The sequence below is a fragment of the Tremella mesenterica genome (genome assembly GCF_000271645.1).
Source record: "Tremella mesenterica DSM 1558 unplaced genomic scaffold TREMEscaffold_1, whole genome shotgun sequence".
Lineage (NCBI taxonomy): Eukaryota > Fungi > Basidiomycota > Tremellomycetes > Tremellales > Tremellaceae > Tremella > Tremella mesenterica.
Window position 1 is genome coordinate 3,883,989 of NW_006711225.1, and position 23,322 is coordinate 3,907,310.

The window sequence follows — 23,322 nt, forward strand, 5'->3', positions numbered from 1 at the left end:
GACGATTTTTGGGGGAGAAAGTCGGATCTTTGTTCGATCTCGATCACGCCGAAGAATTCCGCTCATCTTCATCTACGGTGGCCGGGAAGTCCCAGGTTAAGTCGCGGATCGCGGATCCTGGATCGTGGAAAGAACGAGCCTTCCGATCTTTCAATTCAATTCATGGTCCACATCATGCATACAAATTTCCTTGCATTCTACATGCATGTCTTAATCACTTGACCCCATTCAGTCCCACCTGATAGAAGTGAGAGTATCCTGCTAGTTTGCTTTGAGTATTCAGATCAGTCCAGCAAGTGAAAACAACCTGCCGAGTGTCTTCGGTCCCCCCTTCCTCTGTCTCGTTCCCCCCTTCCTCTGTCTCGTTTCCCCCCTCCTCCTTGTTCCCCCCTTGGTCTGAGTGACTGCTCCCCCTGGTGTACTCTTCGCTACTGTCTCCCCCCGAGTCCACACCATCCCAATTTTCTATCTGCATATCCAAACCATCCACTCCAAGTCCATCCATCTCAACTCCGTCCATTTCAAGTCCGTCCATCTCACTTTCATCCATTTCCTGTCCCGCATCATTACTGCCCCCGTCCCCACAGTCATCCCGGAGTGGTTCTAGCTTGTGGAGGTATCGATGTGCTAGAAAACCAACAACATCGCCAGGCTTCACACGTATAGTACAGCCAAGTTCCGGTAGATGTAGAAGCGCAGGTGAACCAAGGACTGAGATGATTGTATAATGGTTTCCTGCAAATTAGCGACTACATAATATAGCATCTGCGGACTCCCTCAAAAGATGAGAAGTAAAAGCAGACGTACCATAATCTTTGGAATCCACATGCCAGTCTGTTCCTTCTCCCCATGATACTGCGAGCATCATCCCCATTCCTCCCAATCTAAGAGCTGCGGCTGTAGAATGTGTAGTTTCAAGCGACTCTGCTGTCTTGCGGAAGCTAGCAGGAATGAGTTTATTCTTTAGTGACTCTAGATAGTCTCGGACTCGACAGTGGTTGTGTCCCATTGAAATTGCGACCGGAGGGTCAAGTTTATTGAGCATTGTGCGTGGTTTCCCCCCAAATACCTTATCGTACATCTTGAGAAGCTCTAATACTGCTTCTTGAGACCGTTTCTGTCGAGAATCTGCGGATATGACACTGTGTTTTGCATATCGGCACCACACCCCAAACCACCACTGATGGAATTTTGCACCTCGAGACGCAATTGTATGAGACTTGAGACCCTTATCCCACACATGTTTGACCAATTCATAGAGAGTTGATTGTTGAGTTGGTGTGACGACATTGTGCAGCCGGAATGCGGCCCACCTGGGCTTGCCAGGTTGGTATTGAGGGTTGGGGAGGAAGATGTGATCCGTATGAGAGAGGACTTGTTGTTTGGAGAAAAATGTTGCAATGAAGACCTCACGAGAAAGTCCAAGTGGAGAGAGTAGTGAGGGGAATGTGATGACATGTCGGAACCATGTTGACACAGGAAACGGAAGGGTTGTACTTTGTTTCAAACTGTCACGGCTGTCGAACAACTATCTTCTAGTAGACCGACGGTCGACGAACCTCGGCTAACTTGACGCTTCTAAGTCGATGTCTCACCCAACCAGGAGGGCGCAGACGTCGAAAGGAGTGTAACTACGGCGTACTTCGGCGTAGTTACTCTAACTGAGGTTTTGTTCTACTGATGGCGATGTATCTCGATTGTATATAGCTATCTCTATGTCTTTCACTACTGACAACAATCAAGGATCGCTGAAGAACTTCAGCGATCTTCTCAGCTAATATTATCTACTCCTCCTAGACGTTCATCCAACCCTCTCGCGCTTTGACGTACTTCAACGCACTTCGTCCAACTTCCCCGAGCCCTCGGCCATCCTCTTCCTCCTTCGACTAACTCCGCCTAACATCGCCGCACTTCTGCTCCCATTGTCCCTACTTAGCCTAACTCCGTCTAACTTCGCCGTACTTCTGCTCCCATTGTCCCTACTTAGACTAACTCCGTCTAACTTCGCCGTACTTCTGCTCCCATTGTCCCTACTTAGACTAACTCCGCCTAACATCGCCGCACTTCTGCTCCCATTGTCCCTACTTAGCCTAACTCCGTCTAACTTCGCCGTACTTCTGCTCCCATTGTTCCTACTTAGCCTAACTCCGTCTAACTTCGCCGTACTTGGTGTCAGAAGTCCTGAGTTACGTGTAGAGTAAAGAGGTTAAGGCGTGATGGGGTTTTGATGGCCAAAGGAGGGTCATTGTTGGTGGAGTAATCGAGGTGTCGCGACGTAGTTCGTGACACAAACGCTGAGCCTGTCGTCGAGCTTTGTTTCGTCCGGTCGTCATATTGGGGTATACCAGTAAGGAGCACGATCACTCTGTCTTAGGGTTCCCGGCCAAATATGAGGAAGACAGCTGGGACAAGTCCAGCATCAAGAGATGTTAGAAGAGAAATTTTTCAGAGAGGTAGAGAAGGAGATAGTGAGCACGGGGGTTTCTTTGCGCCGACTAAAGGGTCAGACGTGGCAGTATTGACTATAAATCAGACGTGGCAGTACCGACAAGAAGGTCAGATGTGGCAGTACCAGTAACACTATGGTATCGTCAGTAGACTATGATTAGATTTTCCCTCGGCTGGGATCTGACTTTCCAGAGTTGAACCATTCATATTGTTTTATTCACAAGCATGTTGTTAGAGGTGGAGAACAGGTCTCAAGCAAGGAGCGCCAGGGGGTAAGGACGTCACGAGGAAGATGTCTCCGTGTCCTCTATTTCCTTTTCACCATTATTTCCCCCTTGTGTTCCTGCATTTTCTTCGATGGATTCCTGCTTCAATGAGCTCAACGACGGATGGCTTGCAGACACTTACAAATGCACTTGCTCCTCTGTCAGCTTCCTTGTTGCTCTTGGCTTCATGCTCCTTCTGAGCCTCCACAATCCACCAGGGACGATGACGATAGCTGACAAATTTCATGGGACGAGGGAATGACTTTTGGTGACCTTGAGCAGTTGTCAGACCAAGTTCCTTGCACGCATCCCCGCAGATATGCTGGTTCAAGAACTGGTTCAACATGCCAGCACCACCATCACCCATACTTGAGTCTCCCCGTGCCCTGTTGGTGAGACATAGAAGCAAAACAAAGCTTGTTACTCACGTGTGAGTAACCAAATCAAACAAGTGGAACTCTCCATGATCGACGGGCCCCCTTCTGGATACTGATGCCTTTTTACGAAACCCTGTTCATACTTTAGCACTGCAAATGTCTTACAAACAAACTTACCTTGAATGTCGGCAATAACAATCATAGCCTCCTCTCTAGCCTCACTAGTTTTCAACCCTGCCATTGATCGATGGAACACAAAATGAATGAATGCGTGCATGAATCGATAGAGACGTTGATCTTCTATTTCAATTTCTTCCTCATCAGGCATGGCAAACTCGTCTGTGTTGTTGATCTTGATGTACTTGCCCAGAGGTCGCAGATCGGGCTCCACCATGTAGGTTTCCTCCTCAGTAGACGACAAAGTTGCAAGAAAGCAGGGTGTGTAAATGAGGTTGGGAAGATCCAGTTTATCGTAAACTTTTGACAACTCTTCTGAAAACGCCTTTAGATAAGAGGCAACTAAGATGGCCTTCTTGCACTCCATTTCAAGGAGTTGGTGATTGGTAGACTTTGACATAGTTGCCAAAGATAACTCCTTGTGGTCAAAACGGAAGTGTCTCTTGGCCACAAGGTCAACCTCGTTATATCGGAACTATAGCGTAAGCTTTAGCAACCTATGATGAGCAATGATTTGACTTGGCTCACTTCAAATGCCTGTTTGTGGCTACCGGCAGCAAATGGCTTGCTTGCCAATAGACCAGCTAGTAGAGAGCTTTGTATGCCAAAAAATGAGCCATCCTTCTTGTGGTGGAAGTCTGTTTTCACAAATTCGACTTGTTTGAAGACAAAGCGATGTGATTGAGAAACTCCGAGTGCCATGCGGCCTAGATATCAGTCTCCATATAGTAACAAGGAGTATCTCACTCACTCATGGTCTCCTTATTCTGAACAGCAAGACTTGAAGCACGAAAGCTAGCAAACAAAGTTGCTCCTGTGAGAGATGTAGTACTTTTGCTTTGATTGATTGAATCAATTGAGGTGTGGCTACTACTTGTTCTTGGATGAGTAGAAGCCACAATTCGGGAATATGGAGCAACACGTCGTGACATTCGAGAGTTTGTCATATCAGAAGAGTTGGTTGTTTCATCTACAAGCAAGGCCGGCTCTGGCAGCTTGAAGTTGGTCTGTATGGATCAACATTTGTTTACTTATCAATGAAACCTACCAAATCATCAACACTTAGTATCCAAAACACGCGTATGAAGCCAGTCTGCTCTGTATCCTTCCTGGTGAGATAGAGTCGATTTTGTTTACAGTATGTAGTGAAGAACTCGTGTAAACTGATGGGAAGGAACTCCTGGGACAAAGCAATCGGCTCATTCTTCTGGTTGGGCAAGGCAGGTTGCGGAGAGCATCTTAAGTCAGCAGGAGGCAAAGGTGAAGCACAGAGGAAGTACTGACTGGTTGAATGTACGCCCAAACTCTGCCTCTCCCAAGCCTCGGGCCCACATCTCTTGACCTATCACCCGAGCCTCTTCCACGTTAGATGCCAATGATTCTTTCCATTTCCCCAGAAATCCCCGGTCAAAGACAGAATCTTTCCAGTCCTGTAGCTTCCCTGCACACACTAGAATATGGTCAGAATCTCACATTGAGGAGAGTAAAACGCTCACTGAGCATGATCCGCACTTGCATTGCAGGGCCCCTGGAGTTGAGGCCTGCCTTGAGAGCCACCTTTTTCTGTGACCTCTCGTCCAGCAACCATGCACTAGAGGCAATGCCCTGCTGAACCATGGAAGTGGCTTGACGAAATGAGGCTCCTTGAAGCTCTGCTTGAGCAACTTGACGATTGACCGCTAGAGCCTCAGCATCATCTGTAAGATCAGTCAACTGCTTTACAGACTTTGTTATTCAGCCACTTACTATCGCGTCGACATTTGTTACACAGCTTGACATTGGTATTCTCTTCAAGTGGCATGTTTGAGAAGCACTGCACTCCAAAGTGTCCACAAGCAGAGCATTGAGGACGTGACTAGCATCTTTAGAATTTACTCATGTCATTTCAAAGACACTTACTTTGTAATACTCAATTGACTCATCTCTGTCCGTTGGATTGGTGCTCACCTGCTCAATTTTGCGGCAGCGTGGACATGCCTTTAGCTGTAGGCAGTCCTTCAGGAAGGACTTATGACAGTCACGGCAAGTAAAAGGCATCTGATATGTGGTTGGATAGAGAGTGCGTTGATATAGAGAATGAAGCAGTATTGTTTGTTCAAAGAGAGTTTCGAGTGGCTTGTGGAAGATCCAGGCGGAGTTATGGAGTGTGGCAAACAAGTTCTATGCATCAGTGAGCCAAAGCTGCTGAAGCTCATCACGAGCCCTGGGTTCAATATCTTTGAACATTGCCCAGGCAGCCTCCCAGTTTGAGGGTGGGTATGCATGTCCCAAGCAAATGGCAATCTCCAGACAGATTTGGTGGATCTGCTCTGAGACCCATTTCAGCTGTGCGTGGTCTTGAACGTGCCGTTGAAAGTCTTCAATGAGTGATAATTCAGGAAAGTGTTGTAGACAGTCTCTTCCTCCCCAACGTTGAGGATTGAAATAGATATCATTTCTGGAAGCTCCAGAGGGGTTAACCTTCTCTTTCTGATATCTCACGGGATATGAGTTGAAGATGACAAGGAATTGGTCAAGTAGCCGCTGAACAACAGGAGGGACAAGCCAATTCAGTAATGTTCTAGCCGTCAATTAACTGATTTCTTATAAGAAATAATGTGTCACATACTGGTGAACGGGATCCCCATCATGGATCATGTCAGAGTTATATGCGGAATGGAGGGCAATCTTGACCTGGTCCACTACATTCTCTCTTACATTTCTCCAAGATCGTTCAATTGTGATGTTGTGAGTGCTTTTCAGGAGTTTGTATGGGAAGACATCTTCAAGAGCAATGGGAGAATATGTTTTTCTGGTTGATAAGCAACGCTGCCATGTGTATGAGAAGGAGAAACATACCGAAAGGCAATTTGTGAGGCTATTACCTCCCCAATCTCTGAACCACGATCACTTGCAATCTGTAGAGGGAATCCTGTGAGCCATCAGTGACATGCTCATACCTGTTCATGATCACTGACCTCCGAGTTTGACAATGGTATCAAGGAACATGCTGTGCACATCTGTACTCCGACGATTAGAGGGCATTGCTTTCAAGAGTAATAGACGTCCAGAGTAAACATCTCTTATCCCATAGATCCCAATTCCATATGAGGACAATTTGTCATGACCATCAATAGACCATTGTTCATTGGGTCCAACGGAGATGATTGGGAATCGTTGGATTTTCTTGGTACCTGGTCGACGAGATTTCACGCCCTCTGGTGCATACTCTTTCATTGCCTTGTAAACCAGATCTCTGGGGTTGTCAGCATTGTCCTGCACTTCTGTCATCGAAGACTGACCGTGGAATAAGAAATCCACGAAGGGAAAGGCGATGTTTCATGGCCCGTTTTCCAACAACATTATTGATATCCTGATCAAGTTCTTCTTGCATGACCTGTGCCACCTCTTGGGTAGATAGAAGGTTTTTTCGTGAAGTACCAAGCCCAAATGCTTTTGTTGCACGGAAAAAGCTGGAGCGAGAGCTGAAGGCATGAGCAAACATCACATAATGGGGGTGACAGATGACTCACCCAAAACTCATGTCCTTGCCATACTCTTGCTTGAGGCGTTCGTTCACTGACCGCCAGCTTGTCATGCCCTCTTGATAGTACTGCTCCATGGCCTTGCGTAGCTGATCGGAATAAGCTGCTAGAACATCAGCACGCTTTTCTCTGCTGTTCATTGAACGTACGAGAAGCCGGCTTGCCATTCTTGCCCTTGGGATTTGGGGCATAGACACTATGCAAGAGAGGTAGCAGTGTCTCAATATCAATCGGGAATGTGGGGTCATGTTCTGCTTCCAAGTCTTCTGCATGGTTGAAACCTTGCTTTGGTCTCTCCATGGTATGGTGTGGCAGGTGAGTGAAGGAAATTGAGGTAAGTTAAACTGAGTGTGATGCGGCGGATGCAGCGCCACAAATTCAACCTGGGACTTCCCGTCCACGGTATCATCTCATCTTTCCCCCCACTTTATGCAGATGCAGGTGACAAATCTTCTCATTCACATGCATGATGTCTCATCTTCTGCTCACTAGTCTTGTCTGTCTGATCGATCTCCTCCCAGGCAAGCTGAATCGGGAGTCTGGTTGCAGATGGGACAAGAGAGTGACAGCATGTCGGCCTTTGCGCTCAAATCGGGTTTGAGAAAGAGCATGCTTCGGACTTTGCGATCAATGTCAGATGTGCGAGTGGAGGAGCAATGTTTGTATTCGTTATCAGATCTACAACCCCCTCTCTCCCCCTTTCTGAGTCCTTGCCTTCTGCCTCGCTTGCCCTTGCCCTGTGCATACTGACATACAGCCCAGACGGTGTTCCGTATACTCTCACAACAACCTTTCTACCGTGATGCCAAGACCGTGGGATGTTACCTATCCATGGCTCATGCCGAACTTCGTACACCTCTCATTGTAGATGATCTTCTTTCTCACGGTATGTCCTACATTTTCTACTCCGCATCGGCTGATCCATGACCCGATTAGGACAGAGCCTGTTTGTGCCCTATCTCCCCCCCACCCCCGCTGATCCAATCGATCAATCGACATTCCACGCTCCTTCCGCTTCAGTAGAGAACACCATCGATGCTGCCGATATGCATTTCCTCAGACTTTATTCCAAGGAAGACCAAGCTGCATGTCCATTGGACAAATGGGGTATCTTGGATCCTGGAGTGCATAGGGGAGATGATCCGTCACAGCCGAGGAGACAAGATGGTATGTCCCTTTTTTTCACCGTTTTTCAACTAGATTGACCAACAGCTTTGAATCTTGACGCACCTGATTTGGACGTGATACTTTTACCAGGTGTCGCTTTTGACCATTCATGCAATAGAGTAAGATTTTTTCTTAGACTTGACATACGATGACGGATCAGTTGGGAAGAGGGAAAGGATATTATGATCGCTACATTCGTCGATATACCAACACCAGACCATCCCCTCTTCTAGGTTAGCTACACTGTATGATGTGAAAGTTAACAACTGACAAAAAGTCGGCCTTGCTTTAACACCGCAAATCTTACCTCCGGGAGAAGAGGTCCCCACGACAGAAATGGATGCCAGTTTGGACTGTGTCATCTCCCCTTCTGGTCTCACGTGGCGGAAAGGAGCGGAAAGACAGTGAGGGAGACAAAGATGTATTCGCCGTGAAAGTTAATCTAGGAGATGTAGGAGATAGCTGAGAGGAGGGGGGAGATATGAGAGTGAGACGTACACATATTCGGTCCAACGTCATCGACGCACAGACCTCTTCTTCCACTCATTCCTTCTCCACCATTCGTCTCACTTTCTTTCAGTATCCCTCGCTCAATATCTGGCATCTATAGAGGAGCTATCATGATTGACGGGCCAACATCTGTTGATCAGATGCATGGTTTGTTCTCAGAGCTGTGAGTTAGAATCGCTTAGTCAATCGGTCTCATAGTACATCGCTTCGTCCACGATTCATCAGATTTCGTCGTGAGTCAAAGTGAGAGCGCTGAGATAAGTAGGTTCTACTACCCTGGTCACACATTCTCACCTTTACCACATTTTGACATCTCTCAGCAACCTCAGTCACCGTCGAGAATTGTATTCTACGCTCTCCGCCCAACCCCTTCATCTCTCCGTCTGGCCATAGCTTTCATCCAAGATCAAAGTCCGCATGTTCAACGTCTTAGGCGACACTTGTACCCAGGTTAGTAACACCCCTGAAGCTTTCTCGCTGACAAATAGGGGCCGTCATCCGTCTTCCCTCTACAGACTTTCGTTCAGAGAGCATCTGCCCCGCCTTGATGAACGAACCGATTTTTCAGCTTGACTCTCAGCGACCGGGAATGGAGATCATCCGTCTCTTTCCTCACAAAGATGGCGGTACAGAATGGTCACTCTGTTTGTCGGATTCACCACACCATACGAAGCAAGGTTTGTCACCGCTGTCTAGACCTATGGAAGAAGTCGGATTGTTTAGGTCCGTAGTAGAAGCTCGGTCAGTGTTTCTCCACCGCCACAATTACAAACTGATCATCCCTCTAGGCTGAAACGAATGGACGAGGAAGAGGATGAGAAGCAGCAGGACGAAGATTCGTAGTCCACATGGGAACAAATATGGAACTGGTTAGTGAGTGTTTTGGATCGAGGCGCACGTACGCCTAAAGATCCCGACCTTTGCCGTAAAAACTGATGGGCAGTGCAGCATTTAACTCATTCGGCTAGATCGGTCCGTTGTACCGATCTGTTGCTCGCAGGCCGCATGAGCTATGGGATGTCCTGACGGCCTGACAGCTGACGGTGAAGGCTCAGTCAAGTCAAACATGAGGTTTCGATCTCGAAGTACGCCGTCCTCAACATCCCGTTGGCCGTTGTCACTCCGGCTCAAAGGATCAAGCCGACAGCCGGTGCCTTTCTCCCTTCTGCACCGCCTCCGGAGCCCCACAGCTTCAACCACCTGCAGAGGGTGTAGTCGACGAAGGATACATCGACCGAAGTCTCCGTGACAAGGTTTTCATTCTTCTGTTCTGTACCCTGGGCCTTGGAATCGAAGTCGTCAGCTCCACAAGAGGTCCCGATTGACACGGACAACAAGTCTACGTACATCGCCCCTGGACAGGACCGCGCGGGCCCCCACAAATGAACTCCCCACAAAAGGTACACCCCCCCAACGTCATCAATTGAGACAGTACTCAAACGCGCCCCTCTGACCTCCGTGTCCTTCCTTGCATGTTACACCCACGGACAGGTGTAGCGTAACGCATAGCCAGTAGACATGGTGAGACTTTGACCGGGTTCTAAAATGGTGGCTTGGCAAAGGGTGGCTGTGTAAACGTTTGTTTCCCACATACCCGAGTGGTTGTTCCACTCTGTTCTCTCACCTGTCAGAAGGGAATACACCCGCTGGCCGCTGAACCGTTAACGACTGTCCGTCCACTGACATGGGGGTCTCAAGGAGTTCGTTGGAGGATATAAACTGACCCGGACACCCCTTACGTCCATCCCTTCTTCCAACTTCTTCTGACTTTTCATTCAATAAGACCAAAAAGACTCCTCACTCGGACACTTCATCTCTAGTCAATAATCATGCTCGCTCTACTACTTGTTCTCCCACTCTTAGCTTCGGCTAACCCTATCGTCAAACGTGCGACAAACCAACTCGTCTATGCCGGAAGGGACAACCTTTGTATCTCTGTGCAAGGAGGTAGTAAGGCCGTCGCCAAGAATCAGGTCGGCGATGGGACTGCCGTCGTCAGTATACCCTGTAGCCAGGCAAGTACTTGGGATATCAGCCCAGGTTCGGGAAGTCTTGTCCTTAGCGGTACGAACTTTGCCCTCGACGCTGGTTCCAACCCCGGTAACAACGGGGCTCTAAAGGTAAGCAACTTTTTTCCGTCCTCGGTTCCGGCATTCCCTTCCCATTCTGTCTCTCTTTAATCCCATGAAAATTTCTCTGGGACCTGATAGCGATCAAAAAGATCTGCATCGATCGAAAGGAAAGAGTTGCTCGATCATGAAGCAGACAGCTGACAGTGTCAGGTGTGGACTTCGTATCCCGGGTTGTACCAACAGACATGGTTTTACACCGGAGACCAGCGCATTGCCATTACGGTAAGTACGTACTTCTGTTGTCGTAATACTGTTTGACCACTCAGGGTGGTACTCAGTGTCTAGACGAAGGTGATCAAGGAAACAAGATTCAGACGTACGAATGTACCACGGGTAACACCAATCAGAGTGAGTGATTCCTGAAATACAACAACTTCACAGAATGAATAAGGTTTATGCAAAACTTGACGTTGAGCTTACGTACAGTCTTCTATAACAAAAATCCTAGTGGTCCCTCAAGTTCGTCTTCGTCTTCATCTTCATCTTCTACTTCACACTCCTCCTCATCTTCATCTTCATCTTCTACTTCTCACTCCTCCTCATCGTCCGCTTCGCATTCGGCCTCGGCCTCTTCGTCTTCATCTGGACCTCAACCCACTGGTGTGCTTCCCAACATCCCTGCGGGAAAGGTATACAAAGACCCCACCAACAAAGGAAAGAGGATTCACCCTAATGGTCGTTCGGATCTCTGTGTGACTGTACAGAATGGTTACGCTGGTATTGGTAGTGCTGTCGAGCTGTGAGTTTGTTCACTCTTCACTGTTCTTTTCCGTTCTTTGTAACCACGATTACCAACTTCTCTATCACATGAACAATCAACAAAAGGGGTAATAGCTGATGATTAGCTCTTACTGTTTTGCCAACAATGATCAATTCGTAAAGAACCAGCTCTGGGACTACACCGTCGGACAGACTGGTCTCATCAAACTTCACGGTCAGAACCTCTGTCTTGACGCTGGTGACAACCCCGGTAACGCCGCGTCCCTCAAAGTATGGACTTGTTACGACGGTCTCTTGCAACAAACTTGGAACTTCCAGACGGCGAACGTTTTATCTCTTCCTAACAGTGGGTGTGGAGGTGATTGCCTCCTTTTCCCCTTCCCCTCCCTGCTCTGACTATAACCCATGACCTTTCAGTCACTCTGCAGAACACTCGCACCTCCCTCCTCCATCACACCCTTCTCCCGACATCAGGTCATCGAACCGCTTTGTCCTTGCGTGTCTCTTCGGTCCCGTGCAATTAGGCCATGCCCATAATCCTCGGGGATAATGTTTGACAATGTGGAACTTCTGCTAATTTCAGATCAATGCCTCGATGTGGTTTCCGGTTCTCAACCCGGAACTCAGAAACCTTACAACTCCGTCGGTGATCTTCAAACTTGGGAATGTAGCACCAACAACGACCCTCAACAAATCTTCTACCAGCTTAAATAAGCTATTCGTCTCACCGTCCAACGGCCAATGGTTCAGGACAAGGTATGGTGCAAGTGTAAATAGTAAAGGAAAGTGGCACAAAACGGACAATTTCATAATTCATTTGAACAATTAGGGCAATGCTGTTTATCAGACATTAAGGACAATTCAAGTAAGAGAAAGGACATTTTAGTGGTGAAAGAAAAGAAGTATGTTTCGATGCAAGTTTTGACAGTGTTCCGAATCCTCATTCGATGTTCCCACGACCTTTCTTGCCCATGAGGTGTGAGAGTCGTGTGACCATCTTACTCACTCTGCTTCTTATCAACTTCATGAGACACGTCAGTAGCCCTCAAGTACTCAGGATCAAGCTCCTCTATTGAAGCGTAGACGATCAGGAATAAGTAAAGTCGACGTTACACTTGTCTTTTCGTTGATTTGGTTGAGAGACGCAAGATACTGACAAAATCCTTCATAGATCCTACATACCTAAAACGCCTCAAAAACAATCAAAACTCCCTTACTCATTTTTTATTACCCAGCAAACTTGTTTTCCTTACTACGTAAGGTCAAACTTTATCCGACTCGACATTCTCAACATGTTCCGAATGAAACTCTTCTTTACCTTCTATCACACCTTGTTCCAATCGATGGATCCTAGCTCCCACACCGGATGTTGTAGCGTGTCGGAATTGCCATGCCCATAGACGTTGTTCGAATAGATCGTCTACTTCTTCCAGAGATCGACCCTATTATGTCAGACTTGTTTCACTGTTCATACTATATCGTCTTGGAATTTAGGGAGATTCTGTAGGTCTCACTGAATTTTATAAGTAGAGAGATGGGGATGGATGATGAAGGATGTGATGAGAACAAATTGTAGACAGACAAAAGGGGAAATACGAGATGGGAAATCAGGTTGCGGATTGGAAGTTGTGGACTAGTGGACAAGAATATAATGAGGAGATGAGTAGAGTAGAGTAAGACTAATGGGAATTCGAATTCGGAACAAAAGATATGAGAAAATCGAGAGGTAGTAATATTCGACTCACCTTAAGTTCAGGAAGGAAAAAAGGGAAATAACATAAACCTAAAATAGCGAAACCCATCCAAATATAAGCTGTCCTAGCACCTAGATTCGCTCCGGAAGCATTCTGGATATAAGGTGTACAGAAAGTTACCAAGAACGCAGCTATGACATCTACTGCAGTACCGACTGCCATCACTATGAATGTCAGCTTTGACACTGAATTTCATCAAGCTGCACATCTTATAAAACAGACAACGACTAGTAGATTTTGATATTTCATGGGACGAGTCGTCAACTGGCAGGTATGGGCCAGATTGTGGGGTGGAATGAAATTGACAAAACGGTGTGATGTATATTTCAAGAAGAAAACTCACTCTTTTTTCTCATCCTAGTTCCACCTAACTCCGCACCAATAGTATAACATTGACTCGAAACGCCAATTTTGGCTGAGAAATTTATCAAAATAATAGAAGCTATGACCGTATTCTGTTGTGTGGTAGTAGGACTTTTGATAGCTCCTAAAGATCCAACGAGACAGGTGAAGATGATACATAGACCACAAGAAAGGACGACGAGTGGAACACGACCTATACGATCGTTTGAGAAAATAGCAATGACACAAGCTACGAAACCTGCTAATGTGACTAGGATATTGTAAGTGAATGTTTTAGCTCCTAAACCGATGGATTTGTAGAATGTTGGACCGAAAGCGTTCGTGTACTGTTGTCCGGTTACTTCGTTGAGGAAAAATGTTACTGCTGTGATCTGGGTGTCAGGGTTCATTTTTGATATCCCGTAAAATTATTGAATTTCTGACTGTCTGACTTTGCCAAATCTCATGAACGAGACAGTCGTCCGCTGTTTTCTGATCTGCGTGGGGTACCTGACAAGATTGGGATTTCTTTTCTTGTTACGGGATAGATACATGGAGTCATTGGAGAAAGAGGAAAGAGAGATGTTATATGGCAAAAGCGAAAATCAGCTTGTTTGGAGAGAAGCACAAGAAATTGTATTAGGATAGCCCGACGTAATGTGAAGATAACTCACCACGGCACGTCTTCGATAAGTCCCTTGAAAAAGTTCGATCCATCTAGATTCATTCGCCCTCGACTCGAAATTGGCTTGTTCAAGAGCATCAATCTCCAACATTGTCAAACCTGAATCTACATCCTTTTTAGGTCTGATCCTATTCAAATTCTTCAAAGCTCTATCTTCTTTCTTGTGTAATAATAACCAACGAGGTGATTCAACGGTAAGAGGAACGAAGATCATCAAGAGAACTCCTGGAATTAATTGTTGAGCGGTCGGAACCAACCATCCGATATTACCTGGTTCGGTAGCGTAAGCTTTTGTAACTGATGAAGCCCAGATGGCACCGATATGTACGAGAACTTGAATTGATCCTGCGAAGAAACCTCTGATTTCGGCTGGTGCGAGTTCGGCGTGATAAGCTGGTACAATGTTTTCTACTATTCCAACTCCGAGATAAGCGAATACACGACCGACGCAGTATTGTCTCCAATCTTTTGCTGTGAGTTCGACTGAAGGTCAGCTTGATATCAAGGTTGGGAGCCTTGGGCGGTGTAATCAGGGTATGTGCACATGAATGTTTAAGATGTGCGAGAGTGTCAGGTATAGGATAGAGGAAAGAGGATAGACGTACTTATCAAGGCTAGACTTTGTATACAAGCCACGAGAATTGCGGTTCGTTTGTATCCTAGTCGATTGAGTATAGGATCGAATAAGAGAACGCCAGTGATTTTCCCAGGCCAAACAACTGTAGATGAATTACATATCGTGATACTGAGTGAAACCAACTTACCTCCATTCATGATAGATTGACGACGTGTCTGTAGGATGTATGTACCATTCGGTTGAAGTTCACCAAACTGACGAAGCCAAGAAGGTAAGGTCTATTCTGTTCAGTTTTACTATCTCCAATGAAACAGATGTAGACAAACCTGAATAGCACCAAAACTCGAAACGTCCAATCCATACACTTCAAGTCAGTTCTGACCTTGTATAGCAGATAAACCCGAATAGACTCACAGATGTTACCACATGCAAATACACAACAACAGAAGAACATGTATGGCGTTACACCATGCCATTTACCTTTACCTTTCATCTTGTCCTTGGTCGTTCTTCACGTTCTCGTTATTAAATCCGCAAATCAAGAAGAAGAAAGTGGTAAGTATAACACAAAGGGGATGAGAGAATCGATGAATTATCCAACTCATCCCCAAGCTTCTTGTATACACAATGAGATTTCAAGAATTCCGAGGAATCTTTCCAAAGACAAATGTCACCGTTCGTACTTTCCCCCCCTCCCTCCTCAAACCTCCACCTATGGGCGTCAAGTGATCGGTCAAAGGGCGTCGGCGGACCGAGGCACATGCCCAAGGGCGTATAGCTGACATACTACTCGCTTCGGATTTATGAAATTGCCAATAGATGTGTTTACGATTGAAAGTCACACACTTCAAGTCCGATAAAAACTGGTCAAACTTTGAAGGCATGTAAACAGGCACAGATTTATTCCGATAAACCGGGTTTGATGAAACGTCAATCCGAAAAAAGTCTTCGGAAATGACGATTTGTTGGTCTTTAACTTTAAGTGGGGTCCCGATATTCCCTTAGGCCCCATGGGCATCTTCTCTGAACCTCTCTCGGCGCCCCGGTCCGGAAGTCTGGGGAAGAGGGTTAATTACAAGAATGCAATTCGGCTTCCTCTCTCCTTTCCTCAAGACTTTGTCTTCCGGGAGAGGTTAACCGCGTCGGCGTTCCTCCGGTTCTTTCGAATGTTCGACCGCTGTCAAAGGCGCAAAGGCGGGCTTGGCAAACGGACGGAGAGCTACTTTTGGAGCGGAATGACGAAGGGGGCTGGTCAGGACATGAATGGTTGAGGTTGAAGTCTAGGACCTGAGGCCTGAGGGGAAGGACGATTTAGGGACGGATCAACGAAATTACGAAGAACTGGTTGACATCAAAATACTAGTTCCTCAAAATTCGATGTACCGTCCAAAAATTCGATGTACTTTGTGTCTTATTCCGATGGACTCGCCATCCTCATCACCCAGCTGAAGACTTATAAACGCCCACCCATGTCCTTCATACCTCCCACAACGTCTCCTCAACAAACTCTTCGCCAAACCATCCAGAAGTTGAATTCATCATATCATTCCCAACGTTATCAACATGAGCCCTGTCGCTATCCCCGAGCTCAACGCTACCCCTTATAAGACTTCCGATCTGTCTGCCCTCGATTGGAACCTCTTCCCAGATGGTCTCAAGACTTCTGGTCAACATCCAGGGATATACGAACTTATCCCGCCTTACGAAGAATGGCCCAAGTCGGTCTCTGGACCAACTCTCTGGAAAGCGGAAGATTATCAAAACTCGCCTGAGAAATGGACGAAGCCTTTCACTCCTGAGGAGATTAAGGAGTTGGGAGAAGCGGCGGATAAGTTCATGGCGAGTGGTATGCCGTTGACCGGTATGAAACAGGTTGGTTGTCTTCCTAATCCTTAACCTCCCCTCTTCTTTCTTGCATACTTGTCTTATCAACTGTAGAAAATATATCTGTCTTATCAACTGTAGAAAATATATCCAGGTGTGGAGACATAAAACGGTTATCATTCTGATATACAAATGCAAGGATGACGGGATACAAGCTGACCAATAGGAACTTTTCCCTCTTCCCATTCTAGGCCCATACTTCAAAGAACTCCGTAAAGAGATTCTAGACGGTCGCGGTTTTGTGCTTTTCCGTAATGTACCCGTACGAGAATGGGGGAATCATAAATCTGCCGTCGCGTACATGGGTCTCGGTACATACTTTGGATATTTTACCAGTCAAAATTCGCGTGGACATGTCTTGGGACACGTCAAGGATCTTGGAGAAGATCCCACTGCCAAAGATCGAGTTAGGATTTATCGAACCGCGGACAAGTGAGTTTTGTCGTCTTTAACTCTATGTCCTTATTTCATCTTCTCAAATACCTCCCATTTGTAAACCCTTTCTTTACGGTCAATGGATTCATCTATTAACTTTGTGCAAAAGTTGTCGTATCTATTGAGATATAGCTAGCTACTGGGAGGCCCTCTAGTTGGAAGAAAAAAACTCCTGACCATCAGACAATTCTTCCATACGGACGGTACCGACCTAGTAGGACTACTCTGTATGGCTCGAGCTCTCGAAGGAGGTGAATCTCACATCGCTTCAACTCATAACATGTACAACGTCCTACAAGCCGAACGACCAGACATTGTCAAACTTCTCGTCAGTCCTATTTGGTATTTCGATCGTAAAGGCGAAGTATCCGAAGGAGAAGAACCATATTTCCGTTCTTCAGTCTTTTATCTCGAAGCTCCTAATCCAGATGATCCTAAATCCGAACGTAGGGTTTATGCGAGGTACGATCCCAATAATATAACTTCTCTCGCTAGGTTCAATTCAGGTCCCAATGCCGTCATTCCACCTTTATCACCTGAACAACTCGAAGCTCTTAAAGTTCTGGAAGAAACGGCAAATCGTTTATGTCTTCATATGGTACTTCAACCGGGTGATATTCAATTAGTGTCGAATACTCATGTTGTACATGATCGTACCGCTTATAAAGATTGGCCTGTTGGATCTGTCGATGAAGAAGGGAAACCTCGTATTAGGAGACATTTGATGAGACTTTGGTTAGCTACACCGGAACAGGAAGGAGGTTGGAGGTTGGTACATCCTGATAGTAAGGAGAAGAAGAGAGGAGGTGTACAAGTCCATGATGTTCCTCCTATTTGTCCTTTGGACGCGGAATGAAAAAATTCTCGAAGTACATACATATGTAGGTAGGTTGTAGTTTGTTTGTTGATGAATTTTGTTGTGTTTCTGACTTGGACTCTCAAAAGTTTGCCCGATTAGTTGATGACTGATTACCTTTTTATTCAAGTACTGTTATGATACTGCCTAGGTCTGACAAATACATTAGAAGAAAGCATGACGTCTCCTCATCCCCGTTCCAACTAGCTACTACTCGCTCGTATAATTTGAGCCTCAAAATCTCACGGTGCACCTCCATCCGGGGCTCCACCTCCACCTCCACCTCCTCCGATCGAAAGTGTCAAAACCCACTTGGACCCCTTATCCCTCCCTACGAGTAGATTTCTCCTCAGTATATTCATCCAGTAAAGTATCACAGTGCTGTACTCGTACAGTAGTTTTGTGAAGCACTCGGTGTTATACTTCAGTAAAGTACTCCATAGCACAATGCCAGAAAATTCAATCATCCACGGTAGCTGTATCTGCGGGAAAGTTGAACTAACTATACCTAGTAATTGTCAAATGACTATCTGTCGTAAGTTCTCTTTCTCTCCCCCTCTTTCCCTTTCTTCTCTTTCTGCTAGTCCTTCTTTTATGGACGATCGCTCATGTCAGATTGCATGTCATGTAGGAAAGCCTCAGGATCGACGTATGTTTCATTCCCTCTGTCCTTCTACCCATAACATCTATCATCCTCTAAAATCCTTAAGCGATTCCTGACTCGAGATCCCGCACAACATCGGGTCGTCTGTGATGCACACAGCGTCACGGAGTATCAGGTTTACAAAAGTGAGTACAGAAACTGATTAATAGACATAGTGGGAATTTCTCAGTGGATGAGAAAGATCTACAGATAATGGGTCAAACCAAGATATACGTTGATAAAGGTATTTCGGGGAAAGAGGTTTATCGACATTTCTGTGGTGATTGTGGATCGTGAGTTTCCCTCTTCTCATCCACCCACCTCTCCTCATATATTCTGGTGTCTACTCGTCGCATCCTCTCACCTGCGACTTTATGAGGTGCGTATTTTGCTTGGGAAGATCCGAGGGTTATGGAAGGGAACGTGAAGAAAGGACTGATGGAAAGACCAGCGTACACTAAGACAGAGATCCCAGGTCCGGTGTATGTCAAGATTGGTCAGTGCTCTTTATCCTTCCCCCTCCTCCCGACACTCTGCTTATTCTAGGACAGTGTGTAGAATAGAGAATGACGTGGGATGATAACGTGGGGAGAAATCAGGTAATTAAAGTTGACGTACAGGACTATTCCAAGTTGACGACGTTGATCCACCATCGACACATGTATTCGCTAAAAACCTCGCAAAGTGGGAGGAGACTTATCCCAATACAAAGGTCCTCGAAACTCAATGATCCCAGGATAATACCTCGGACGCAGTCATTCTCCCTACTGACACTTTCACCAATCGGATGAAGTTGCAGCGCCTCAAAACCCTTCCAGCAGAGATAGCGGCATGGTATACCATAGATTCATACATGATAGACAGATGCATCATCATCGTAAGCTGGATCTTTCTCCGCCAAGTATAGGATCAAAGTCAAAGATCATCCTCCTCATCCTCCGTGCTAATATCTCGAGCTCTCCGGTCCTGCTCCTCTTCTTCTTCGACAGGCGTATCCCCTCTCCGGTACACCAGACGATCTTCGAGTACATCTTTGAGCTGCTCCATAACGTCTATAGCGTCGTCCTTGATCTTCCACGACAAGAATCGCCTCATGAGATCTTCAGCGTCTTTCAGCTCGTCACGTTGCTCGTCCGTTACGACTTCCTCGTACAGTTTTGACAGTTCGAACCGTGATAGACATTCCCTGAAGAGTCAGCATAGCCCACGATGTAGATCATAAAATCTTTCACCTCAAGCTCACCCGTAGCAGGTCGGAACCGGATCCTGCTAGCTATTTGACTGGACCCAGGGGTGGAAAAACTTACGTCACAAAACGAGCCCGGTCCACGACGGACTGAGGGATCCCATGGATCAATGCGCACTCCGCGGCATTTGATGTATCCGCCAAACTCGGCTCGAGTCTTCCATCAGTCATCTCCTTTCTTTCTCGATAACGACTCACTTATACATATATGCAATCTTCGGGGTTTCATCGAGGAAGACTACCTGCATGTGACAGAACTGAATCGGCAGGTCCACAAGGATTGAGTCCATAGCGAATAGCTCGCTACACTGTCAGCTAGATTGAGAAAAGAACGGGCCAACCGACTGAAAATGTGTCATGACGATAGTCCGAGGACGACATGTCTCAAGCAGGTACCTGATCACTCCAGCAAGTAATCCCGCTCCATCAGTCGGGAGGGTCCCTTTACCAAACTCGTCCAACAACAATAGCGAGCGTGAGGTGCACCCTCGGAGTGCTAGTGATACCTGGGCTAGATCGATCATGAATGCTGATGAAGCCTGGGCTTAGCGTAATTTGCCCAATTCGACGTACCTTCGAGACAGACTCTCGAGTTTGCACACGGGTGTAGACTATATCCTTCAGCCAGGTCCCGAAAGAATGTGCGAAAACTTACTTTTGTCGACGATTCCTATGATAGCACTCTCCGCAGGGACAAAGCTACCTATTTGGGCCATGAAGACGATCAAGGCTACTTGTTTGCCATAGGCCGACTTGCCTGACCCGTTGGCACCGGTGAGGATCATCTGGGGTCATCTTCGTCCTGCATAACAATGCACTCACCATGCTGTGATACGAATCATTCTCACCTCCACATAAAAGGGAATCATTCCTCACATACTGACCCACTACCGTCTCGTGAACAATATGACGACCTTCGTGAATCTCTAATAGAGGGTCCACAGCCAACGCAGGTCGGGTCAGGTCGTACGTCACGGCAGCCGTTGCCAGAGCGATGAGACTATTCTCAGCTCGAGCAGTCACGGACGACATACCAATCTAGCTCCGCCATCACATTCATCACCTCGATTATATGAGCAGTCGACTGGCTGACTTTACTGGCCAGTTCACGGATGATGACCATCTCCATATCTACTAGTCAATTTCTGTCTCATTCTCATTCTGCTCTGCTGCCCAGCTCACCTCCGATTTGGCAATATATGTCCCCATAGTGATCGTCCAGATTCTCCATCTGCGGTGTCTTGAAAAACTCTTCGTTCTCATTCTCAAACTGGCATTACTCTTTGTGATATGAAATGACATGTCGCTTACAATGATGCGCCATCCTGGTGGCTCATCCATATTGAGGTTGCGATTCCGTATAGCAACCAGAAACCCCAATTGAGGGAAGTACCGAACGAAGATATTGTTGTTGCAGAAATTGGGAGGTATCTCAATCAAAGCTGCCACCGAAGCCTGGCGGTTGAGTACCTTCGCATGAGATTCCCACTCACTAGAATGACTTCCATGCCTGATACATGAGCTTAAGACTGAGAGACAAGATGAACATACCGGCCCATTGTTCCTTGCAAATGTCCAGCTCTTCACTGATACCTGGCCTGACGGCGATTTTGTCTTTTTCATAAGACTCGTCAAAGTCAATCCAAATATCAGCTCATCTAGAATGGATTCTTGTGCAGGACCTCACCGTCAAGGCGATCTCGCTCGCCAGCTCACGCAAATCTTCACTTATGGCTGCTTCGATCTGCACGCTCAGCTTTTGTGGATGATAGTTTGATGACACGTATACGTACTTCTTCAAAAATCGAATGCACATGTCCCAGATTACGTTGAAGTATGATGTTGCCTATGTCGATCGCGGATCCCAGTGACTGATGTCAGGGCGGCGTCAGTGGAATTGAACGAGTTCACAAACCTCTGCGATACCTCTCCACACATGGAAATTTGCTCGGCCACTGCTTCTTGCGATGTCGGTGCAGAGTTTGGGGACGTTCTTGATCCGTCGCATGAATTTCTTTATCTCCTTGGATAAATCGTATCCGGCAGGAGTGCGAAAATAGGCGACAGCATCGTGTCGAACAACTATCTCGTCCATATCGACCAGAGGACGGAGAAACCAAGTATGAAGTAATTTTTTTCCAAGAGGGGTAACGCATGTGTTGAACATGTCTGGCAGTCAGCATCGTCCTGCGTGGTAGACCTTGTGAGTCTATACTGATGGAAGGTGAGGACTGACTGAAGAGGGTCAAGGAATCCTTGTCATTTCCCATAATGTTTAGGGATCTGCATCTTAGCCAAGCCGAGAGATTCGACTCACGTGAGTGCATCATGGTTGATAAGCATATACATCTGTCTACTTGTCAATGCCGTATCATATCGGGTCATAAACACTTACGGAGTCAGGGCAGTAATGCCAGACAATTCTATCCCTCCGCCATCACCGAGGATATTGCCTCGTTTCTCCAGATACGTGATGAGGCCAGCCGCGACTCCGATCTGGATCATCAGCCTGTCGACTATATTGAAGGAACAGTCCGTACCGCTCCAGGTGCATCAACATTGACCCAACATCCCAATTTGACTATCGCCAGTCTGACCTGGCCCATTCCCTCCTCCTGATATCGCCCTCCCATGATAATTGGTGATGACTCCTGATTTGTAGGACTGCTGGGCGGGAAATGAGGTTGTGAAGGTTGGCTTCGATCGGGAAGACGAAGCCGAGAGAGGGTGTAAGCGGCCCGACCAGCAGTGTAAGATTTATGAGCATCAATGAAGTAATTTGCGAGTGGATTTTGATCACCTGTGAGCGTGAGACGCTATCAATTCCCGTCCTAACCTACCTTCTCATGCCCCTCCATAGAGTAGCTGAATAAAGCTGAAGGAGGGTTCGAAAATGGTGATGATAAAATGATGCCGTGAGTGAGAGATGGGAAGAGAGAGAGAGAGATCCATGACAAGATATGATCTGAGAGAAAGATAGAGTTACTCACAATACTGCTCCACCTTATCCACCAAACTGTCCGGCGTTCTACTCGTCACTACCACGTTGGTCGGTCGAACCTGTTCCATGACTTCTCTTCAGTCATAGACCCATGGCGTCGTTGAAGACAGGTAACACACCAAGACAAGCAAGATCCCAACTGTCGGTATCCTTCGTATCCTCCATAATATGTAACATACGACTGTCGGGATCGAAATAAGCAGCAGCTAGCGTGGAGCCCATGGCGTGAAATGCGAGCGTCTGTTTATCAGCATCTTCATCTGCTTCTTTGGGGGAGGAAAAGGGACATGACCCACGATTTCCGTCTCCTCTTCCCCTTCTCCTTCCTCTTCCCCTCGATCCAGACTTGACTGAGGTTCTCTGAAGCTCTCTCGGTGCTCTTCGACAGGCACGGGGGGTGTGAGTGAAGGTGGCAAAGAAAGGTCAGGGAATGCACTTGGTCGCTGGAATCTTGACGCATCGAGGACGGTTGAAGCTGTCTCGTCGAGATCATCTAGGTCTTCATCCCTATGTCTTCTCTTGAGGCTCCCGTAGCTCATCGTTGAAGTTGATGTCTGACTGGCTCTGAGTGAGTGGCA

The 23,322-nt window shown here is 46.7% G+C and overlaps 10 protein-coding genes across 10 annotated transcripts; 5 read left to right on the top strand and 5 right to left on the bottom strand.

The window, feature by feature from the left end:
* Positions 1 to 43: 43 nt before the first annotated feature.
* Positions 44 to 2,056, bottom strand: TREMEDRAFT_59227 (uncharacterized protein; the record flags this gene model as incomplete). The annotated part of the gene is made up of 4 exons (XM_007001511.1): positions 44 to 147; positions 454 to 735; positions 808 to 1,528; positions 1,841 to 2,056. 4 exons carry the CDS (start codon positions 2,054 to 2,056, stop codon positions 44 to 46), a joined length of 1,323 nt encoding a protein of 440 aa, XP_007001573.1.
* A 673-nt stretch (positions 2,057 to 2,729) lies between these two features.
* On the bottom strand, positions 2,730 to 5,069 carry TREMEDRAFT_59228 (uncharacterized protein; the record flags this gene model as incomplete). Its single annotated transcript, XM_007001512.1, has 10 exons — positions 2,730 to 2,813; positions 2,857 to 3,100; positions 3,143 to 3,224; positions 3,269 to 3,743; positions 3,797 to 3,975; positions 4,020 to 4,275; positions 4,317 to 4,377; positions 4,553 to 4,718; positions 4,765 to 4,965; positions 5,015 to 5,069. 10 exons carry the CDS (start codon positions 5,067 to 5,069, stop codon positions 2,730 to 2,732), a joined length of 1,803 nt encoding a protein of 600 aa, XP_007001574.1.
* A 359-nt stretch (positions 5,070 to 5,428) lies between these two features.
* Positions 5,429 to 7,092, bottom strand: TREMEDRAFT_59229 (uncharacterized protein; the record flags this gene model as incomplete). Its single annotated transcript, XM_007001513.1, has 7 exons — positions 5,429 to 5,828; positions 5,877 to 6,059; positions 6,107 to 6,179; positions 6,226 to 6,503; positions 6,550 to 6,720; positions 6,781 to 6,898; positions 6,942 to 7,092. 7 exons carry the CDS (start codon positions 7,090 to 7,092, stop codon positions 5,429 to 5,431), a joined length of 1,374 nt encoding a protein of 457 aa, XP_007001575.1.
* Positions 7,093 to 7,362: 270 nt separating this feature from the next.
* TREMEDRAFT_72972 (uncharacterized protein) lies at positions 7,363 to 10,255 on the top strand (the record flags this gene model as incomplete). The annotated part of the gene is made up of 11 exons (XM_007002122.1): positions 7,363 to 7,450; positions 7,550 to 7,678; positions 7,729 to 7,959; positions 8,005 to 8,078; positions 8,120 to 8,192; positions 8,237 to 8,363; positions 8,540 to 8,632; positions 8,735 to 8,919; positions 8,958 to 9,210; positions 9,313 to 9,342; positions 9,525 to 10,255. The coding sequence occupies 11 exons, from the start codon at positions 7,363 to 7,365 to the stop codon at positions 9,682 to 9,684; spliced, it is 1,443 nt and encodes a 480-aa protein (XP_007002184.1). The 3' UTR covers positions 9,685 to 10,255.
* Positions 10,256 to 10,298: 43 nt separating this feature from the next.
* TREMEDRAFT_25562 (uncharacterized protein) lies at positions 10,299 to 10,957 on the top strand (the record flags this gene model as incomplete). Its single annotated transcript, XM_007000581.1, has 3 exons — positions 10,299 to 10,589; positions 10,752 to 10,823; positions 10,868 to 10,957. 3 exons carry the CDS (start codon positions 10,299 to 10,301, stop codon positions 10,955 to 10,957), a joined length of 453 nt encoding a protein of 150 aa, XP_007000643.1.
* A 279-nt stretch (positions 10,958 to 11,236) lies between these two features.
* Positions 11,237 to 12,029, top strand: TREMEDRAFT_19145 (uncharacterized protein; the record flags this gene model as incomplete). The annotated part of the gene is made up of 3 exons (XM_007000373.1): positions 11,237 to 11,340; positions 11,447 to 11,673; positions 11,905 to 12,029. Coding segments are annotated over 3 exons (456 nt in total), but the record flags the coding sequence as incomplete, so codon positions are not given.
* Positions 12,030 to 12,583: 554 nt separating this feature from the next.
* TREMEDRAFT_59232 (uncharacterized protein) lies at positions 12,584 to 15,172 on the bottom strand (the record flags this gene model as incomplete). The annotated part of the gene is made up of 8 exons (XM_007001514.1): positions 12,584 to 12,763; positions 13,067 to 13,239; positions 13,419 to 13,809; positions 14,092 to 14,585; positions 14,708 to 14,821; positions 14,867 to 14,957; positions 15,006 to 15,043; positions 15,094 to 15,172. 8 exons carry the CDS (start codon positions 15,170 to 15,172, stop codon positions 12,584 to 12,586), a joined length of 1,560 nt encoding a protein of 519 aa, XP_007001576.1.
* Positions 15,173 to 16,242: 1,070 nt separating this feature from the next.
* Positions 16,243 to 17,854, top strand: TREMEDRAFT_59233 (uncharacterized protein; the record flags this gene model as incomplete). The annotated part of the gene is made up of 3 exons (XM_007001515.1): positions 16,243 to 16,551; positions 16,730 to 16,995; positions 17,182 to 17,854. 3 exons carry the CDS (start codon positions 16,243 to 16,245, stop codon positions 17,852 to 17,854), a joined length of 1,248 nt encoding a protein of 415 aa, XP_007001577.1.
* Positions 17,855 to 18,301: 447 nt separating this feature from the next.
* Positions 18,302 to 19,060, top strand: TREMEDRAFT_59234 (uncharacterized protein; the record flags this gene model as incomplete). The annotated part of the gene is made up of 5 exons (XM_007001516.1): positions 18,302 to 18,389; positions 18,470 to 18,503; positions 18,668 to 18,790; positions 18,944 to 18,993; positions 19,044 to 19,060. The coding sequence occupies 5 exons, from the start codon at positions 18,302 to 18,304 to the stop codon at positions 19,058 to 19,060; spliced, it is 312 nt and encodes a 103-aa protein (XP_007001578.1).
* Positions 19,061 to 19,412: 352 nt separating this feature from the next.
* TREMEDRAFT_26100 (uncharacterized protein) lies at positions 19,413 to 23,002 on the bottom strand (the record flags this gene model as incomplete). Its single annotated transcript, XM_007000651.1, has 19 exons — positions 19,413 to 19,683; positions 19,805 to 19,900; positions 19,942 to 20,046; positions 20,089 to 20,282; positions 20,317 to 20,354; positions 20,399 to 20,528; positions 20,566 to 20,743; positions 20,778 to 20,874; positions 20,926 to 21,013; positions 21,055 to 21,235; positions 21,291 to 21,396; positions 21,494 to 21,614; positions 21,659 to 21,912; positions 21,944 to 22,026; positions 22,061 to 22,096; positions 22,139 to 22,239; positions 22,284 to 22,543; positions 22,734 to 22,817; positions 22,864 to 23,002. Coding segments are annotated over 19 exons (2,562 nt in total), but the record flags the coding sequence as incomplete, so codon positions are not given.
* Between the last annotated feature and the right edge of the window lie 320 nt (positions 23,003 to 23,322).